Here is a 16948-nt window from a genome sequence, read left to right as displayed (position 1 = left end):
TGGTTCACTATTTTGAATAAGACTGCTAGCATGCCAATACTTCTTATTGGTTCTAAACAGAGGAGGGCAACTAATGCTAATGAGCAGGGCAGGTCTTTGGGTAAGGCGGGTTTTTAGTATTTGTCAATTTACAATGTAAAGCTTCTGATGTTTCCCAATTAAAATTCAAGCAGATCACTAAATTCGTTAGGACTGGCTTTCATAGATATCTGTACCAAATGTCACAGCAATCAATGTAACAGTTGTCAAGAAGTTTAACTTGAATAAAATAACAACTATCAGGTTTATAGTGCCGTTAGAAGAAAAGACAGAAATTAAGTCCTTAGGGAACATTGTCTGAAAAACCATGGATTTTTAAATATTGTGCAATTGCATCCCATACTTGTCGAAACACTTGTATAAAAAACAAAATGTGTTAAACTCACGGTGCTGCAAGAGAAACCATGTCCTTAAAATCCATCCTCTGGAAACCACAGAGCTTTATACCAAATGTTATGGCAATTCATTCTAGTTGATGAGATATTTTAGATTGGACTGAAGTGGTAGAACGACCAACCAACAGACTGACTTTGCTTTTCATGATGCCACACCATAAGCAGGGCTTTAACCACTGTTGACCTCACATTAAACATCTGTAACAACATGCTATATACTGTATATAAGGCAGACCTTTCAAACAGACATTTCACTTCAAGGACGTGGAGATGAAAACTGGAACCATATGGGGGTGTTCAATCCAGTATTTATTGCTTCAAAACAACCTAGTAATGGAATGGAATTGATAGGAAATATCAAAGTAATGGAAAAGGACATTTCCATTACCAAGTTTCCAGGTGGAAATGACAAAGGAGCACATGTCAACAGGCCCTACTAACACATGTTCATGGTCGGTACGGCTCAGAACAATCTCAACAAAAGCCCCATTTACACACCAGTTATCACATTTAGAACATACACATGCAGACGTAGAACGTGTCATGTCTTCAAAGCTGACAAAGGCCGACCCTGTGACTGGCTTGTTAAAGTGTGTAGTGAGTAAATCATCACCTCTGGTAGACAGGTTAATGATCGGTCCTAACATCACTGTCCCTTCAGACAGCTCTCTTCTTCTCACTCGTCACATCTTATTACCTCTGCCAATCACGCTGGCTCGTGCCATCATAACCACCTTTCTATTAAATGAGTAGGATAAACAGTGTCAGTTTGCAGAATGAAAATGGCCATCACCTTCTCTTCAGGTGACTGTTTGTTGAAGGTTTACCAACAAAGGTTGTCATGACTTTTTGTAAATTGGCAAATGTTAAAATGGTTTTACTGTCAGTCCCATGGGAGACATTTTTAGTTTTAAACCCCCAGATTCTATTTTGCGTCCTAATGCCAACAGCAATTGACAAGATGGTCACTTGTTCAAAGGTGGATATTTGACACACTCTTCCTGCCAGCGTGGAAACCAATTTGTATTGACATTTATAACAGTTTTCTTATTTATATATATATACATCCCACAAAATCCAGACAGCAGTACATACAGAGGCTAGTTTCTGAGCTGGATGGGAAGCTTTTTAGATAGGAAGGTTTTGATGTATCACTTTCAGGCTGATAATTGTATCCAAAAAAACATTGGTTGCTTCAGCTTCCTTCTCCATTTTAATCAGGGATATCAGAAAATGTATTTTCCTGTATTATCAACACATCAAAGATAGCTTTGTTTTTACCAGATGTCTGTTTCTATATTTAAATAGAAAAGGATAAAGCGATTGATCCTTTGTTATAATTAATTGTTACGTGTGAATCATTTGTTTAAAGGCTTCTTAACTACACCAAAGTTCATAAATGAACCTCAAATAAAAACTGAGACGGCACTTACAGCAACAGTAGTGCTAATTAAGTTAGCTTGAGCAGGATAGTGGCTGGATTTAGCTGCTGCCCAATTTAGTTGTGGGACATACATAACTGTTTCAATGAGATATCAGTTAAAAAGGCTATTCTTCATATACAGATATAAGTGTAAGGTAAACTTCTGTAGCAATGGAGAGTCAGAACTCAGAGAGACACGAAGAGAGTTGGAGCTTTGATGTCAAACACTGGTGGTTTATTACGAGTATCGGCCGGAGAATTCACATCACAAATCACAGCAGTCACGATCTGACTGCCCGGTAGAGATGCCACGTCAATTCTGAAGCGCCTCTCTTTTGCTAGACCTTTTAATAGGTTCACAGAGAGTAATCAACATAATGGGGGAGATAACCTAAACATCTGGGAACACTGGAGATAGCCTAAACATCTGGGAACACTGAATCACTTGTCTGACCCTTATGGCCTTGAAGATCACACACACACACACACACACACACACACACACACACACACACACACACACACACACACACACAGGTTAAAGTGGGCCGGAACGATCCAGAACAGCGTTCCGGCACCTTCGATTAATAAGTAAATAAATCTGATTGGCAGTTTCATACATAATAATGTCAAGCGAGTTCACAGGGCTGCCAACTCTCACACAATTGACATTTTCTCAAGCAGTGAAAAACAAATTCATAACTGATAATGTCATGGTGCGAAAAGAGGACACTACTGCACATTGCGCAACAGCAGCAGACCATCTGAATAGCGAGAAATATACACAAATGTATTATATTGTAACTTATTCCCATGCATGTTGCTCAAAGTAATCTCAGTCAGTCTCACTTCTGCGTCTCTCCCTCTTCTCTCCCGCCAGTGCGATGAGCCGCGCAGAGCCGGACACATCAGTGGACTCATCCAATTGAACCGCGAATTTAGACCCACTCAGTCTTTGCAGCAGTTGTGATTTGATATCAGCAGACATGTCCTAAATTCGTCGTCTGCTCTTTAGCAGAAACAGACGTAACATTAACCATCCGTTGTTGTTGCTGGCGGTAGTCCTCGCCTTTCCTCTCAAAAAAAGCCTGGTCTTTTTTTACATAATCTGGATGCTTGGTCTCGAGGTGCCTCTTCAATTTGGCAGGCTTCATCGCCTCATTGGCAAGACACCGCAGGCATATCAGACATTTCGGTTTCCCTTCCACTTCAATAAATCCGTATTGGAGATACTCCTCATCGTATTTCCTTACTTTTGTTTTTTGTTTTTCATTTACTTCATTTGTAGCCGTAACCGGTCGTTTTAAAAAATCTGTCCATCTTCGTAGTTTGCTAGCAGTGGCGCTCTCTGACTGACGTACCAGTTATTGTTGTTTCCATGGTAACGGGTGACGCGCTAGATTTTTAAATGTATAGATTTGTTAGATTAGAACGTAATCTATGAACTATTTTAGATTAAAAAAATAAAATATTTGTTGAACTATAAAGCCTTTTGTAAAAAAAAAAAAAAATGAAAAAAAAATGATATCATGATTTTTTAGATTAATGAATCCAAAAACTTTTCACGGACCCCCTGGCAGAGTGCCACGGACCCCACTTTGAGAACCACCGTGTTACATAACATGTTCAAAGAAATGATAAAGTCAAAATATGTATTAGCTGCACTTTGACATTGGAAAGCAGGATGGAACAATTATTTAAATTACTTAATTATCTGAAACTGAAAAGGCTATGATAATCTAATGACTGTTATTCACAAAGTTAATAAGAAATGGGGTTCTTAACAAAAAACAACAACAAAACAATAAAGATGCCCAGGTGCTATGATGAGCAAATCGTTCAAATGACGGTTATGTATCTGACGAGATTCTTAGCCTCTCTGACCCAAGTCAAAGATGCATTCATCCTTCCTGAATTTATATGAGCTTTAATAAAACAAAGGTGAACTCTTGCCCCTGTCAACAAATCTGCCTGATAATCTTCTCCGTTACTTGGCAATTATCTCAGTCCTTGACCTGAGAGGGAAAGGAGAGGGGGGGAAACACGGGACAGGGGCCCGACAGTGGATCGGACCGGAGTGCTGCTGCCCGGAGCCTTGGGATCCAGAGATCTCCGTGTCTGGCCTTTACCGAGTACGCTGCGAATGAGCTCATCAATATTCATTGACCCGCTCAAGCTAATGTCCCCAGCGACGGGCAGAATAAAGTTGCAGAGGTCGCACACTTCACAAGGGGAGAGAGAGGCGGGCCGAGCGAGGCAGAGAATGAGCGATGCCGAGGAAGTGAGCGGGGACGATAAGAGAGTGCAGGTTTCAGACAAAATGAGAGCAAAGAGAAGCAAACACCAAAAGGGCAAAGCATCGGGGCCTGTGGAGGGTTGGGGAGTTTATTACGGCTTGAAAGTGAAACACATAAAACATGCAGGGAAAACATAAGCGCAATGATAAAGACACGCACGTCCGTGGAGAAGAGAAAAACACACACCTCGTTGTGCATGCAAAGTGCGACATGAGAAGACGAGTGAAATGACAAACAAATACGGCTGTCTCTGAACCTCTCCCTCGATTCGTTATCCTTTGTGTTGCTCCCTCTCCTTGTAGATCCACATTGTATAACATGACACCTGAGTATACATAATGGCGCGTGCCTCAGGAGAGACAGAAGAGACACGGAGAGCTCAGAAGACAAAACACAGAAGGGGAGTGGTTAGAAAAGAAAGAGCAGATCAAGTGTAGGAAGAAGAACCATGCTTATAGCTTCAAGCCATGTTGACACACACACCTGCTTGACACACACACACACACACACACACACACACACACACACACACACACACACACACACACACACACACACACACACACACACACACACACACACACACACACACACACACACACACACACACACACACACACACACACACACACACACACACACACACACACACACACACACACACACACACACACACACACACACACAAAACCCATTTGTGGCCAGACTCTTCTTAATCATGCGTGCTATAGGGGCTGATGAATATTCAAGGTATGACGAAGGCCAAGGAGAAGGGAACATGCTAGACGAAGACACAAAAAGAACATTGACCACTTCAGATCAGAATCAATCATACGCCTTAATTGTTCAAATTGTATTAAACAAACTATTTCAACAGTGAAATGAATGGATGTTTAAGATGGAGTCACGTATGCTCAGGTTGTTAAAGGAAAGCTTCACCAGGCGCCACAGATTAGCAGAGAGCTTGCCAAAAAAAAAAGATGATAGCGTGTGAGTGCCCCCACTTCATCTCAGATTGTTCCGTCTTCCTCCCTCCTTCTCGCCTGGCTCCGTGCTGCCCATTCCTATCACTTCAACTGTCCTCCGGCTCTTTTCTCCTCATTTCTCCTCTTGTCTGTCTCCCTCTCTGCATCCCCTCTCTTTTCTTGTTTACTTTGTAGCACAGCCTCCTGTCTGGTGTTTTTTTTTTTTTGACTGAATCATCAACGATTCACCCCGAGATGACAAAGTGTTCTTCTCTCCAGGCTCAGAGTTAAAATAAAAAATGGAGTATAAATAAAGTTTCCACGCAGGAGCCTAGGGGGATAGATAAAAGCTGACAAAACAAGTGGAGTTATAGCTGAGGCTTGGCTATCAAGGCAATGACCCTTGACCTGTTGCATTAGAGTGTGGCCATAAGATAGCGTCCTCAACCCCATCACATTTATTATTGATCTACTTGGAAAGAGACTCTCTCTCTCTCTTCTTGTATAACCCTCTCTGCAGGCTCATTCACTTTCATACATCTCTCTCCCTGTCCAGCTTCTCCTCCCCACCTGGTCTCCCCTCGGCTCAGCCCCATCTTCTTTCTTTTCTCACTTAATCCCTAGTGGGACAATCCAAAAGTTCTCATTCCCTTTTCAACTTTGTAACACTAGACTGAAAAAGCACGTCCGCCTGTTTGTGAGACAGTAATATGGGAGTGTGTGTTTGTGCACCACAGAGGCTCAATGGCCATGATTGGTTGCAGTGAAAACACAAACAACACTCCCACTTAGGTTTGTGTTTGTATTCCTGTCATATGTAACAAATGCTGCAGTTACGGCAAAGTGGCGTGTCATCCATCTGTGGAGCCGTTTTTGTCTCCTTTTTATTGTGTTTTGTTGGATGTGTGTCAAGGCTGAATCTTCTCCCTTCACTTTTGCATAACTCTGGCTTTAATATTTAAATATACGGCAGGTGGAGGGGGATTTGTTACAGTATGGCAGGATAGGAGATGCACACATATATACATACATACATATATACTCGCACAAATAGTGATAAATAAATGCACACTCTTAAGAAGTCATTAATTCCAAATATTCATAGTTCTTTAGGCTTGTAATACCTCATGTACAACACGACCACCTGTCTCTCTGTGTACGCACGCATGCATACAACCCCTAATACATAGTGTCCAGAAATGATGGAATTCTGTAATTTTCTGCTTAATTGGTGCATAACAAATAAGAATTCATATTCAGTTTTTACACAGAAGGAGAAAGAAAGGTGGATTGAGAAACTAGCAGACTAATAAAGTGACAAATAGGAAGCTGTTGGAAAGAGCTGATACTGTCTGGATGACTATATAACAATACATATGGTTGGCAGAACAGCCAAGGGTTAAACCAATATGCTAAAAAAACACAACACTGAAATGAAATTACTACAAGTAGGCAGAGTATATTTTTAGAGTGACTGGACCCTACACTCTTCCATAAGTGGGTCAAAAAGGACCCATATTAGAATAATATGTGTTTTTATGCCATTTTTGTAATTTTGATTAAGAAAAATCACTTGTATAATATTTAGTATTATATTTTGGTTCACACTAGAAATATTTTATATTTAATTTTTCCCTATTTATAATTTTAGACATTTTGAAAAAAAACGTTCTGAACATATTGATGCAAATTGATGCCCTCTCTTACCTGCCCTGCAGCTGAACGACCTATCCTACCTTTATTTCCTCCCACTTTGACTACTGTAACTTACTTCTCTACAGCATCCGCTCCCCGTCCCTCGATAGACTCCAAATTGTAAAAAATGTAGCCGCCCGACTCCTCACACACACCAGATCATGGCACCACATTTCATTACATTGCATTTAGCTGACGCTTTTATCCAGCTGACTTACAATAAGTGCGTTCGACCAACAAGATACAAACAACAGAATCATATAAGTACATCAGGTTTCATAGAGCTAAAACGTTTCAAGTGCTACTAAACTGGCTTTAGATAAGCCAGTCCTTTATTAGTATATAAGTGCTTTGTTAGCAATTCTATCGCTCGAAGTGGAGTCGAAAGAGATGAGTTTTTAGTCTGTGCCGGAAGAAGTGTAATCTGCTGTCCTGATGTCAATGGGGAGCTCATTCCACCATTTTGGAGCCAGGATAGCAAACCCACGTGTTTTTGCTGATGGGAACTTGGGTCCCCCTCACAGTGAGGGTGCAGCGAGCTGTTTGGCCAATGCAGAGCGGAGTGCACGTGCTGGGGTGTACGGTTTAACCATGTCCTGGATGTAGGAAGGGCCAGATCCATTCACACCAGTCCTCAAAGACCTTCATTGGCTTCCCGTCTCCCAACGCATCAACTACAAAATACTGGCCCTCACCTATAGCCCTCCATCATCTGACCCCAACCCCCCCCCCCTTACTCACTGGTCTTCTCACCCGCTACCAACCCCAGCGGTCCCTTAGATCCACCTCAGCCCGTCTCCTGTCCCCGCCAAGTCCAAACTAAGCAGCATTGGGGACAGAGTATTTTCAGTGGCAGCTCCCAGGATCTTGAATTCCCTCCCCCAAGATCTCCGCTTGTCTGAGACTCGTACAGTATTCCAGTCCCTTTTCAAAACTCATCTCTTCCCCTCTGTCTACTCATAGCCAGCCCCCTCCCCCCATCAATCCATGCCGGCTGATCAAGTTTGATAGTCCCATACCCCCCACCCTACCTTCTATTGTAAGGCGATTTTGATTCCTAGAAAAAGCCCTATACAGATATAATGTATTATTATTATTATCATACTGACAGGTATCAGATCTTGCTGCGTAAAATAATCTTCCTGAGAGGTGTCACTTGTGATGTAGTCTGTGTGGTCTACAGTATTCCTGACAGCAACAGGTGATAAGAATCAAAGGTTCCCATAAAAAATGCATGCAGGTCATTTTTGACCCACTTATGGAAGCTTGGGGTAGGTAGTAATACAAAAACTACAATTTCTTAAAATGTATACAATTTAAATAAAAAATGTGAATGGCATGATATCCAAAACATGTTTTTGGAGGAATAGCTGGAATATGAAATGATAAAAACTAAATGTAAATTTAATTACAAAGATACTTAAAGAAAACCATCTCACCGGGTCAAAAAAGACCCACTTATGCATCGAAGGGTTAAGTCTATCCCAAGTTACTTTGCTTAAAATCTGTCCAAACGAGAGATGTGATCAGAAACAAAATTAGAAAAAAGTCCTTTGAGAATAAATAGAATGTGTTTGTCAAACTCAAAAACTCAACCTTGATCAAATCAAACTATTATAAACACATTGCAGGAGAGTGCAGGTGAGAATGAATGAAACGTTCTTCAGATACAGCGGAGTGGAGAAAGAGCTCGGTTGGGGTTAACGCAGCCCGCTCTGCTCCTTTCATCCATATTAGATAGACGATGCACTGCAAGGCCAAACAGCCAAGCACCAAAACAGCGTGTCACAGCAAATGATCCATGACATTGACAGGGAGGACAGGGGCTTGTAGCATGAATCAGCGATCACTGTTGATGAGCGCAGATGATGACTTTTCATGCTCACACACACGCAGGGTGATTTCCTCTGCAACCTTCCTTTCCTCCCGACAACATTTAGAGTGCACACGGGTGTGAAGGCCATGATGTGATGGCCATGTCCCCTACTCCCCTTTTTTCACTGCCTGTGAAGTTATGTCTGTGTTATATCACTTGATGTTGCCATCAGAGGGGAAGCCACGTTAATAAAGAATTTAGTAGGTTCAATCATTTTTGGGTGGAAATGAGCCACTCAGACTCAAAGCCAGAAACCAGCTATAGCAAGCTAAATATCATAGTTAGCTAACTTGCTAATTCCACCAACTTAAGCAGAACAAGTTGTCACTCAATGATAGTATTGTGCTTTTCCTGAGCTGTGACAAGGGTCTATGAATAAAGCCTGAAATGTATCAATTGTATTTATTTACTTTAGCTCTATACCACTGCTTTGTTAAGTCGTTACTGCAAAACCTCGTCTCACTTCCCTTAGATTAGCGACCTGCTACCACAGTTAGCCCTTAGCATTCATTGTAATGGCAATGGTATGTCACGATTCTCATGTTATGTCACGTTTATAGTTTTGTAGGTTTGGGTGTTTTTGCTGTTTTCCATGTCATGTTTTCCTCTGGGTTATTGTCTGGTCCTTTCCCCTGTGTTTTTCCTCTTGTCATTAGTTTCCCTGGTGTGTCTAATTGTCTGATTATGTTCACCTGTGGCTCCTGTGTTTTCTCCTCCCTCCTCACCTGTGTCTTGTTGTGTGATTAGTCTTGTGTTTATTTAAGTTCCGGGTTTTCTGTCTGTCTTTGTCGGTTCGTCTTGTGCCATGACTAGTTCTACGGTGAGTGTTCTGTTTTGTCATTGCTTATATCATAGCCTTGAAATAAAAGAGTTTTTTCAGTTTATATCTGCATTTGGGTCCTTCTTCCTTCACAAACCGTGACATGGTACACACAAACATGGCCAACATGGTGAGCTGAATAGAATGGGGACAACCAATCAACTCCTACTCTATTTCTTCGTGTCATCAAAAACATACTTCCCAGTTAATGGTCTATAAAGCAGTTCCATACTTGAATATGAGTTTTTCAAGTTTACTAATCTTTTTGCTTAGACCATAGGAATTACATGCATGTATTTATAATTAGAAAATGTGTATCATTTCCTTTATTGCTAGATCTGCAGTGGTAGAACTACTGTCTTTACACTCAATCATTGAGGATGCAGCAGAGCAGGCATACCATTGAGACATATGTATGCACACATGTAGCATGACAATAAGTAGTCACCTATTTGTCTAGGAAATGCCACAAACAAATGACCCTAAGTATATTGTTATGAGTAACATAAAGGCCAAACGAACACTATAGACACACGGACAAAATAGACCCTCGGATCTTGATAGTGGTGACATTTGGACGCCCTGCTGTTATGACTAATCATTCAAAAATGAAAGCACAAAATCTATCCCTGGCTTCACCTCTCACACCCTCCCTCCCTTTCCTCCCATATCATCTCCCCCACCTCCTCCCCATTCCTAAATGTCAGCATTTCAATTGGGCTCATTAATTCCTCCCTTTTTAGGCGTCTCTGTGAGTGTCTGTGCCCGAGGAGTGTGTGTTGGGCTGCTGCCGGAGGGAGGAAGGATGATGTATAGTTGAAGTAAGTGGCCAGTTGTTCTTTTTCAATATCATCTGTGAATCTTTTCTCTCTCTCTCTCTGTACATCTCTGATCCATCATTATTTCCCTCCTCTCTCTAATTCTGGCTCTCTAGTTCCCTCTGATCCATCATCCCTGGGTTTGTGTGCGGCAGCGGCTGTGAATCATGCAGTGGCCTTTCCACTGACACGGCCCGGCCTGACCCAGTCTGGACACCACTGGGCTAAACTGCATCCATCATAAAAACCATCCGTCTGGTCCTAACAGGGACTGGTCTGCTGAATGCATGTTTGTTCTGATGTATTATACCGAAAAGCCACTGTATATGGATGAAGATGAATAGACGACAAATATGCAGACAGCCGAGGCAGGCAGGCAGAATGGGAGGAGGAGGAGGAGGCTTGGACAGACAATGTGAAAAGAATACAAGCATTTTCAGATCCTAACAGACTGTGGGGATCTGAGGATTTCTTGACGTGCTGTCAAAGAGGTGTGCGCACAACGCAATGAGGCAAGGATAGAGGATTACACAGTAAGTGAATCAGATCTGTAGAAATACACAATGCAGCTGTGAAACACAGGCAAGCTGGTTATCAGGAGAGTGGCAAACCAATAACCTTTGAGCTTAATCAACTGTGATAATCACCGATAATGTAACATGAATACAAATTGAGTTAAGACATTGCAATGCCTACTAATTGTATATATCTTATTAATGTGAACAATAGGAAACGTTTAGTTATTGGCTGTACAGATGTATTTAACATGGTACTTAAACAACTGAAACAATGACAACAGAGCTGTATAGCTTTATCTACCTCTCAACACTAAATATTAGACTTGCATTTGTCATGTGACCAGAACTGTCTGGAGAACATTTCGGGTGTGAAAAGTAAGGTCTAGGCAGAAATGAATTAAACCTGAAAGCATGGGGTTTTCTTCATTAGTCAAATAAAGAAGTTAGATTGTGTAGAAGTCTATGAGAAAATTACCTTATACTGTACAGTATGTAAGACAAGATGATCTAATTTTGCTTTGGGACAGTCTAGGATAATAAAAAAAAAAATCTGAAAGGTTTGCCATATCAACCTAAGCTGTTTCAATATGTCAGCTCCTCCCAGGTGACCCACAATCTGTTATCACAGATTTAGATGAGGTGGTTTAAATGAGTCCCTAGTGGTACTGATGCACTAGGCTGCGAGCTTATGGCAGCTTATCAGACAAAAGTGCACAGCAAAAAACATGGATAGATATTTTTAGTGTATTATTTACATAGATTTATAGTTATAATCACAACTCCAAGTAGCATATAGGCAAATGCAATTTAAATGTATGTTTGACATTGTACATTTTGTTTTTAACTATTGCATATGACATCAATAGTGCTGTCATATCTGTATAGTAAATATGAAGCTATAGCTGATGGCCGATTAGCATAGCTTGGAGTCTTGAAACATGTGGAAACAGCTAGCCTCGCTATGCTCAACGTTAGATAAATCCATCCATTCCAGCATATTTCACAGTTCACTTATTAACAACTTATTCTTTGTTTGTTTGAATACATTTTGTAAAATGTGTTACACTTTCATTCTTTGTGATAAGCTAAGCTAACCAATGGCTAGCTATAGCATTATATTTAGCATAGAGACAAAATCCTATTCTTTTAGTATCTGAACAGAGACACAACATGGATGTCTGAGTCGGATACAATAATCAGTTCTCCTTTGGCTTGTGATTTATTTTCAGTTGACCCTATTTGCTATTGTTCATTCTGAATTGACAAGCAGCCAACTACCTGGAAGGTCTTCAACCAAAAAGCTTCAGGCTGAGCTAACATTGATAAATACATATCAGTCATCAGTAGGTCAGAGCAGACCAAAACTACTCAAACGTTATAATTAGTGTCTTTGACTGTATCCTACTATTTTCTTTAAAAACCTTTGTTTTATAATCTGCATTTTCAGACCACACTACATGTTTTTAGGCCCTTTGAATATGCTAATTTCTACATCATTATTTTCCCTATTGTCAATGGAAAATTAAAACATTAACAAAATGCAAGTCTAGCATACCGTCAGTAATTTGTCAAAGACAATTAACCAGGATGATTTGTAGCATATTAAAATAGACAAATGACAGCAATTTTCATCCGGAATAATTACTTGATCCATTAAAAACGTAAACAACAAGCTGTAGTTTCATGCATTCTAATCTGCTGTATAATTAATGAAAACATTTACATTTTGAGCTCTTTCTTAGAAATACTTTTTTTTTTTTAAATAACTTTTCAAAACGTTGCTATCTCCTAATTTGCCAGAAAAATAAGTAATTACAAGTATATAAATTAATAACTCGTGAGTCCCCTGTCGCTCTATGAAAAACGTGTTTCTTTTTCCTTTCCTTTTTTAATTCTTAAATTATATTTTAGTATTGTTGACATTGAGGAAAGAGAGTCAGAAATAAATATCAAGAGGGGTAGGAATGAGAGAGACAAAGAGAAATGGAGGATAGGGAAAGATAATGTTTAAGATCAAAATCAAGTTTTTCTCAATTTCCTGGATGAAGACATACAAACAGTGATCTTTATGCAGGGACTGTACAATTAGGAGAACTGTGTGTGTGTGTGTGTGTGTGTGTGTGTGTGTGTGTGTGTGTGTGTGTGTGTGTGTGTGTGTGTGTGTGTGTGTGTGTGTGTGTGTGTGTGTGTGTGTGTGTGTGTGTGTGTGTGTGTGTGTGTGTGTGTGTGTGTGTGTGTGTGTGTGTGTGTGTGTGTGTGTGTGTGTGTGTGTGTGTGTGTGTGTGTGTGGCTGTTTTGCCTCCGCCTGTGATCTCAGACAACAGTGCTAATCAGACGCCTTTGTCAGAACAGCGAACACACAGCGGCAGAAAAGGAGAGATGAGAGAAACTTAAACATACTACTGATATCCGTTTCACTCACAAATTGTGGCATGACAGCACGGTTGTCATGGAAATCACAGCAGGCAGTCTTTCTCAGTGTGCAAGAGTGAGCGAACATGTGTATGGGTGCCTCACGGGAGGGCTGAATATGCAGTGAAAGACGGCTACATGGGTCTGTGTGTGTGACTGTGCGTCTCCTGGGGAGCGAGTGCGAAAAAGTTAGAAGGGAATTGTGCTGATTAGTTGAGGGGCCGCGGGGACAGACAGGGAACAATACTCTCTTCTATCCTTTCCTCTCTCCCCCCAGCTGTCTCCATCAGAGTCTGGCTTCCACCACTTTTCTCTCCTCCTATAACTACAGTTCCCTTTCACTTTCTACCTCTAAACCCCAGTGATGAGGTCAGACCAGGGCACCGCCACGTTTGGGGCATGTTCTCGGGGAACCAACATTAGTACCAGCGCTGCTTTGGAGTGGTACCAACCGAGTCAACGTGATTACTGTGCCATTATTTCCACCCAAGAGACAGCCAGTGGAGACAATTAACTGTCTCTCCAATTAGGATCTAAAAGGCAATAAATAATAGGAGGGTTGGTATATGTACGTGTTTGTTTTAATTTGTGTGTCAGCACACATGTGGACATAAAAAATCGTTCCAAAAAGTATTCTAATCCAAAAATAAATGTGACATTTGGCTATAAAATCCTTGCTCACACATTTAAAAAGGCCCTTTGGTGGCCTTAGGGAGAAACAAGAGGAAGTGGCACTTCATCTGAAACGGGTCTCGCTATAAGAGCAAGAGACTCGTTTCAGAAGAAGTTGATTCATCTTTAACAAGATTAATTAACTGATCCCTTGGATGTACACTCGCTTAAGAGGGCAAGTGTGTGTGTGTGTGTGTGTGTGTGTGTGTGTGTGTGTGTGTGTGTGTGTGTGTGTGTGTGTGTGTGTGTGTGTGTGTGTGTGTGTGTCTTTCATCAGAGCCTGTCAAATGTCTGGAGTCTGCCCAATTAGTTCAAGAGCTCGGGCCCACACACCTTTCTGTCTACCTGCGCTGACAATGGCCTGACACGGCTTGGTGCATATATTTACACATGAATTGACCTGCGTGGGCCATTAATTAGCCAGTCAGGAAACGTAATGACTAATCACTCAATGATACTGTAGGTAACACCAGGAAGAGGAAGGGGGTGCAAACACCCAGCATGCATTAAACACTACGACAAATATACAGAGGATTTAGGCATGCTTACAAGCATTTATGTTGGCTCTAGACTCAGATAGACAACCAAACACATTTATTTTCATAGGAGAGACTAACATATGGCACATAAATAATCACTTTGTCTCTTTAAATTAAATTCCCATGCAACCAAACTGCATTCCTAAAAGACAGGATGACAGCCTCAGTTTCACAAACTTCCAATTTAAAAATGTTAAGGGTTAAATTATAGTCTGGAATAAAATAAGTTTGTTCGTAACTTAACCTAACTAAACGTAAATCTACATTAACTCTCCGTTTAATACAGGACACAAACGGCAGAATTCTAGTTGAACGTTTCGTCTGTTTGATGCACAAATCCAACCCGACATCCTCCATCAGCGGACATTGATTAGAAATGACTTTGCCAAAATCAACAAAATCCTGGAGAAAATGTGTTTCCTTGAATTGTAAATGGCAGGACAGTTTTGTTGTATTAGAACCTCATTTTTGTAGAAGACCAGTACTTTACTATTCTAGTAGAACTATGTAATGTATGGCTACAAACCTAAGAGAGAAAAACATTTAAATGGTCCCAGATTTCTTGGCAAATACAGAACACAGAAGGTCATGCTCATATTAATGCCATTGAATGAGATTTTACCAGATGGTCTTTTATGATTCTATAAATGTACGTTTGCAAAGGTCTTCTGCAACTATGACAACTGAAATGTCTCTATAAATGACTGCCATCTGCATCATGCAATAGAATAAGTGAACCATGTTCTAAAAACACATTCAAATATGGTGGTATGTTTGTGTTTTTAACATGTTCTGTTGCTTTTACCTCTTAGAATATTCAACAAACTGTAGTGTCCTTGGGTGTTATGAAAGGCGTATTAAATAAAATGTATCATTATTATTATTATTTATTATTAAATAGATTTGAATAGAGAGGATTTATGGGTTAAATAAACCATAGTCAGGATTTCAGCTCAGTGTTAGCATGAGCTTTAGCGGCAGCATCAATAAACAAAAAACAACTACATCTTACTTATCCCTTTAGCAGTAAACCTCTTTTATAGCTGAAAGCCCATAATGTTACATAATGAGAATGCATGTGTCAACATTCACGTGTTAGAATCGGAAGAGTGAGTCAGTTATCCTTCCTCTTAACATATTCACGACCCCATTCCGACTCTGCTCTCCTTCATTCCACTTATCTCTTCCCCCCTCCCATCAATTTCAAGTACCATTTTTAAATGTATGACCGACGATTGATGTTATGACCTTGGAGAAAAGAAAAAGGGAAAAACATCCGGACATGTGTAGCCTCCTTCACATCAAGTACCAGTGTTATGTTTTTAAAGTGCTTGGGATTAAAGTTGTTTCTGAAGTAATGCATACTCAAAAGCTCTCAAATTCCCAGCCTGTTAGTGAGGGACGGTGAGTAATGGCTGTGTGAGTCGCTCCGTACCTCTCTGTCTTTTAGAACCGCCTGAGTTCTGTAGAGCAGCAGGAGACGGACGTCGCTGTCTTGGAGGCTGAAGTTGCTCTCCAGAATCTGCAGCACGTCGATTCGAGGCCTCACGGGCAGCGTGGCGTCTCCGCAGAATGGATGCAACCACGCCAGGAGGTCATCGGAGGTCAACGTGCTGTCACTGAGGGGGGGGGGGGGGGAAATGTTCAACATAAACTTCCAATTTTGTTTAAATGTATGATTAATTAAAAAAAACAAAAACATATATATGTTTGAGTCTTTGTTCAATTGGCTGCAGGATGAACTCTGAAATTGCCTTTTTATTACAAAATATCATTGTTCTTCTTCAAATATATTAAGAGGTCCATCATCCATCTTCTCCCGCTTATCCGCTTATACAGTATTAAGAGGTGTTTTACAAAAAGACTTTAAAGACATAGGCCAATGTTTTACATAACTATTGACTGTGAATTGTGTTATGGATATAGCTGGTATGGCCCATGTACCTCGCATAGACCGGTACCTCCTCATTGATTATTTTCCATGTGTTGCTTTAGGTACAGTATGTGTCCTAACATGTGGAACTGCTTCATCTTGACTTGAAAAAAAAGAGAATAAAACCTTTGTGATCAAAGTGTAATCCCTTATGTAATTCTTAAAGCAAAATAAAAGCCCAACATCTACTGGTTTCATCTTCTTTTCTTTGCTATTGGTTGGCCAGGACATTGGAAAGAGTCACTTTGGGATTTAATAACATTTTCTGATATATTATAGACTAACCAAATAATGAAGAAAATATTTGAATGATTCATTCATAATGAAACTATGTTTTAGTTAAAGCCTTCACCAGAGAGCAGAAAAAGGGAAATGCTTTGTGTTTAACTACACTGACAGAGAGCAAATGAGGAGTAATTTTGTCACAGACCCATTCGTTTTATTTTGATTCGTTTGGCTGACGGTCAGGCTATACAGTAGCAGGTGCTATCCAAATGTTGTCATAAAAAAAGAAGCTCCCAGGCATGTTGGCGGGTGTCTCTTGTC

The 16948-nt window shown here is 40.5% G+C and overlaps 1 protein-coding gene and 1 long non-coding RNA gene across 2 annotated transcripts in view; one reads left to right on the top strand and one right to left on the bottom strand.

Annotated features, from left to right (window-relative positions):
• The window catches only part of nbas (NBAS subunit of NRZ tethering complex), a 184705-nt gene that overhangs the window by 29414 nt on the left and 138343 nt on the right, over nucleotides 1–16948 (bottom strand). Inside the window, exon 47 of the mRNA XM_079645282.1 lies at nucleotides 15905–16088. Within this exon, the coding sequence (XP_079501408.1) occupies nucleotides 15905–16088 (184 nt within the window). The remainder of the gene's footprint in view (nucleotides 1–15904; nucleotides 16089–16948) is intronic.
• Nucleotides 8344–11417, top strand: LOC307015093. The gene is made up of 3 exons (XR_013801420.1): nucleotides 8344–9510; nucleotides 10254–10331; nucleotides 10445–11417. It is a non-coding gene; the product is annotated as an uncharacterized lncRNA (long non-coding RNA).

This window comes from Notothenia rossii (assembly GCF_949606895.1).
Source record: "Notothenia rossii genome assembly, chromosome: 8".
NCBI classification, from domain to species: domain Eukaryota; kingdom Metazoa; phylum Chordata; class Actinopteri; order Perciformes; family Nototheniidae; genus Notothenia; species Notothenia rossii.
This window is presented reverse-complemented; position numbering and strand designations above follow the sequence as displayed.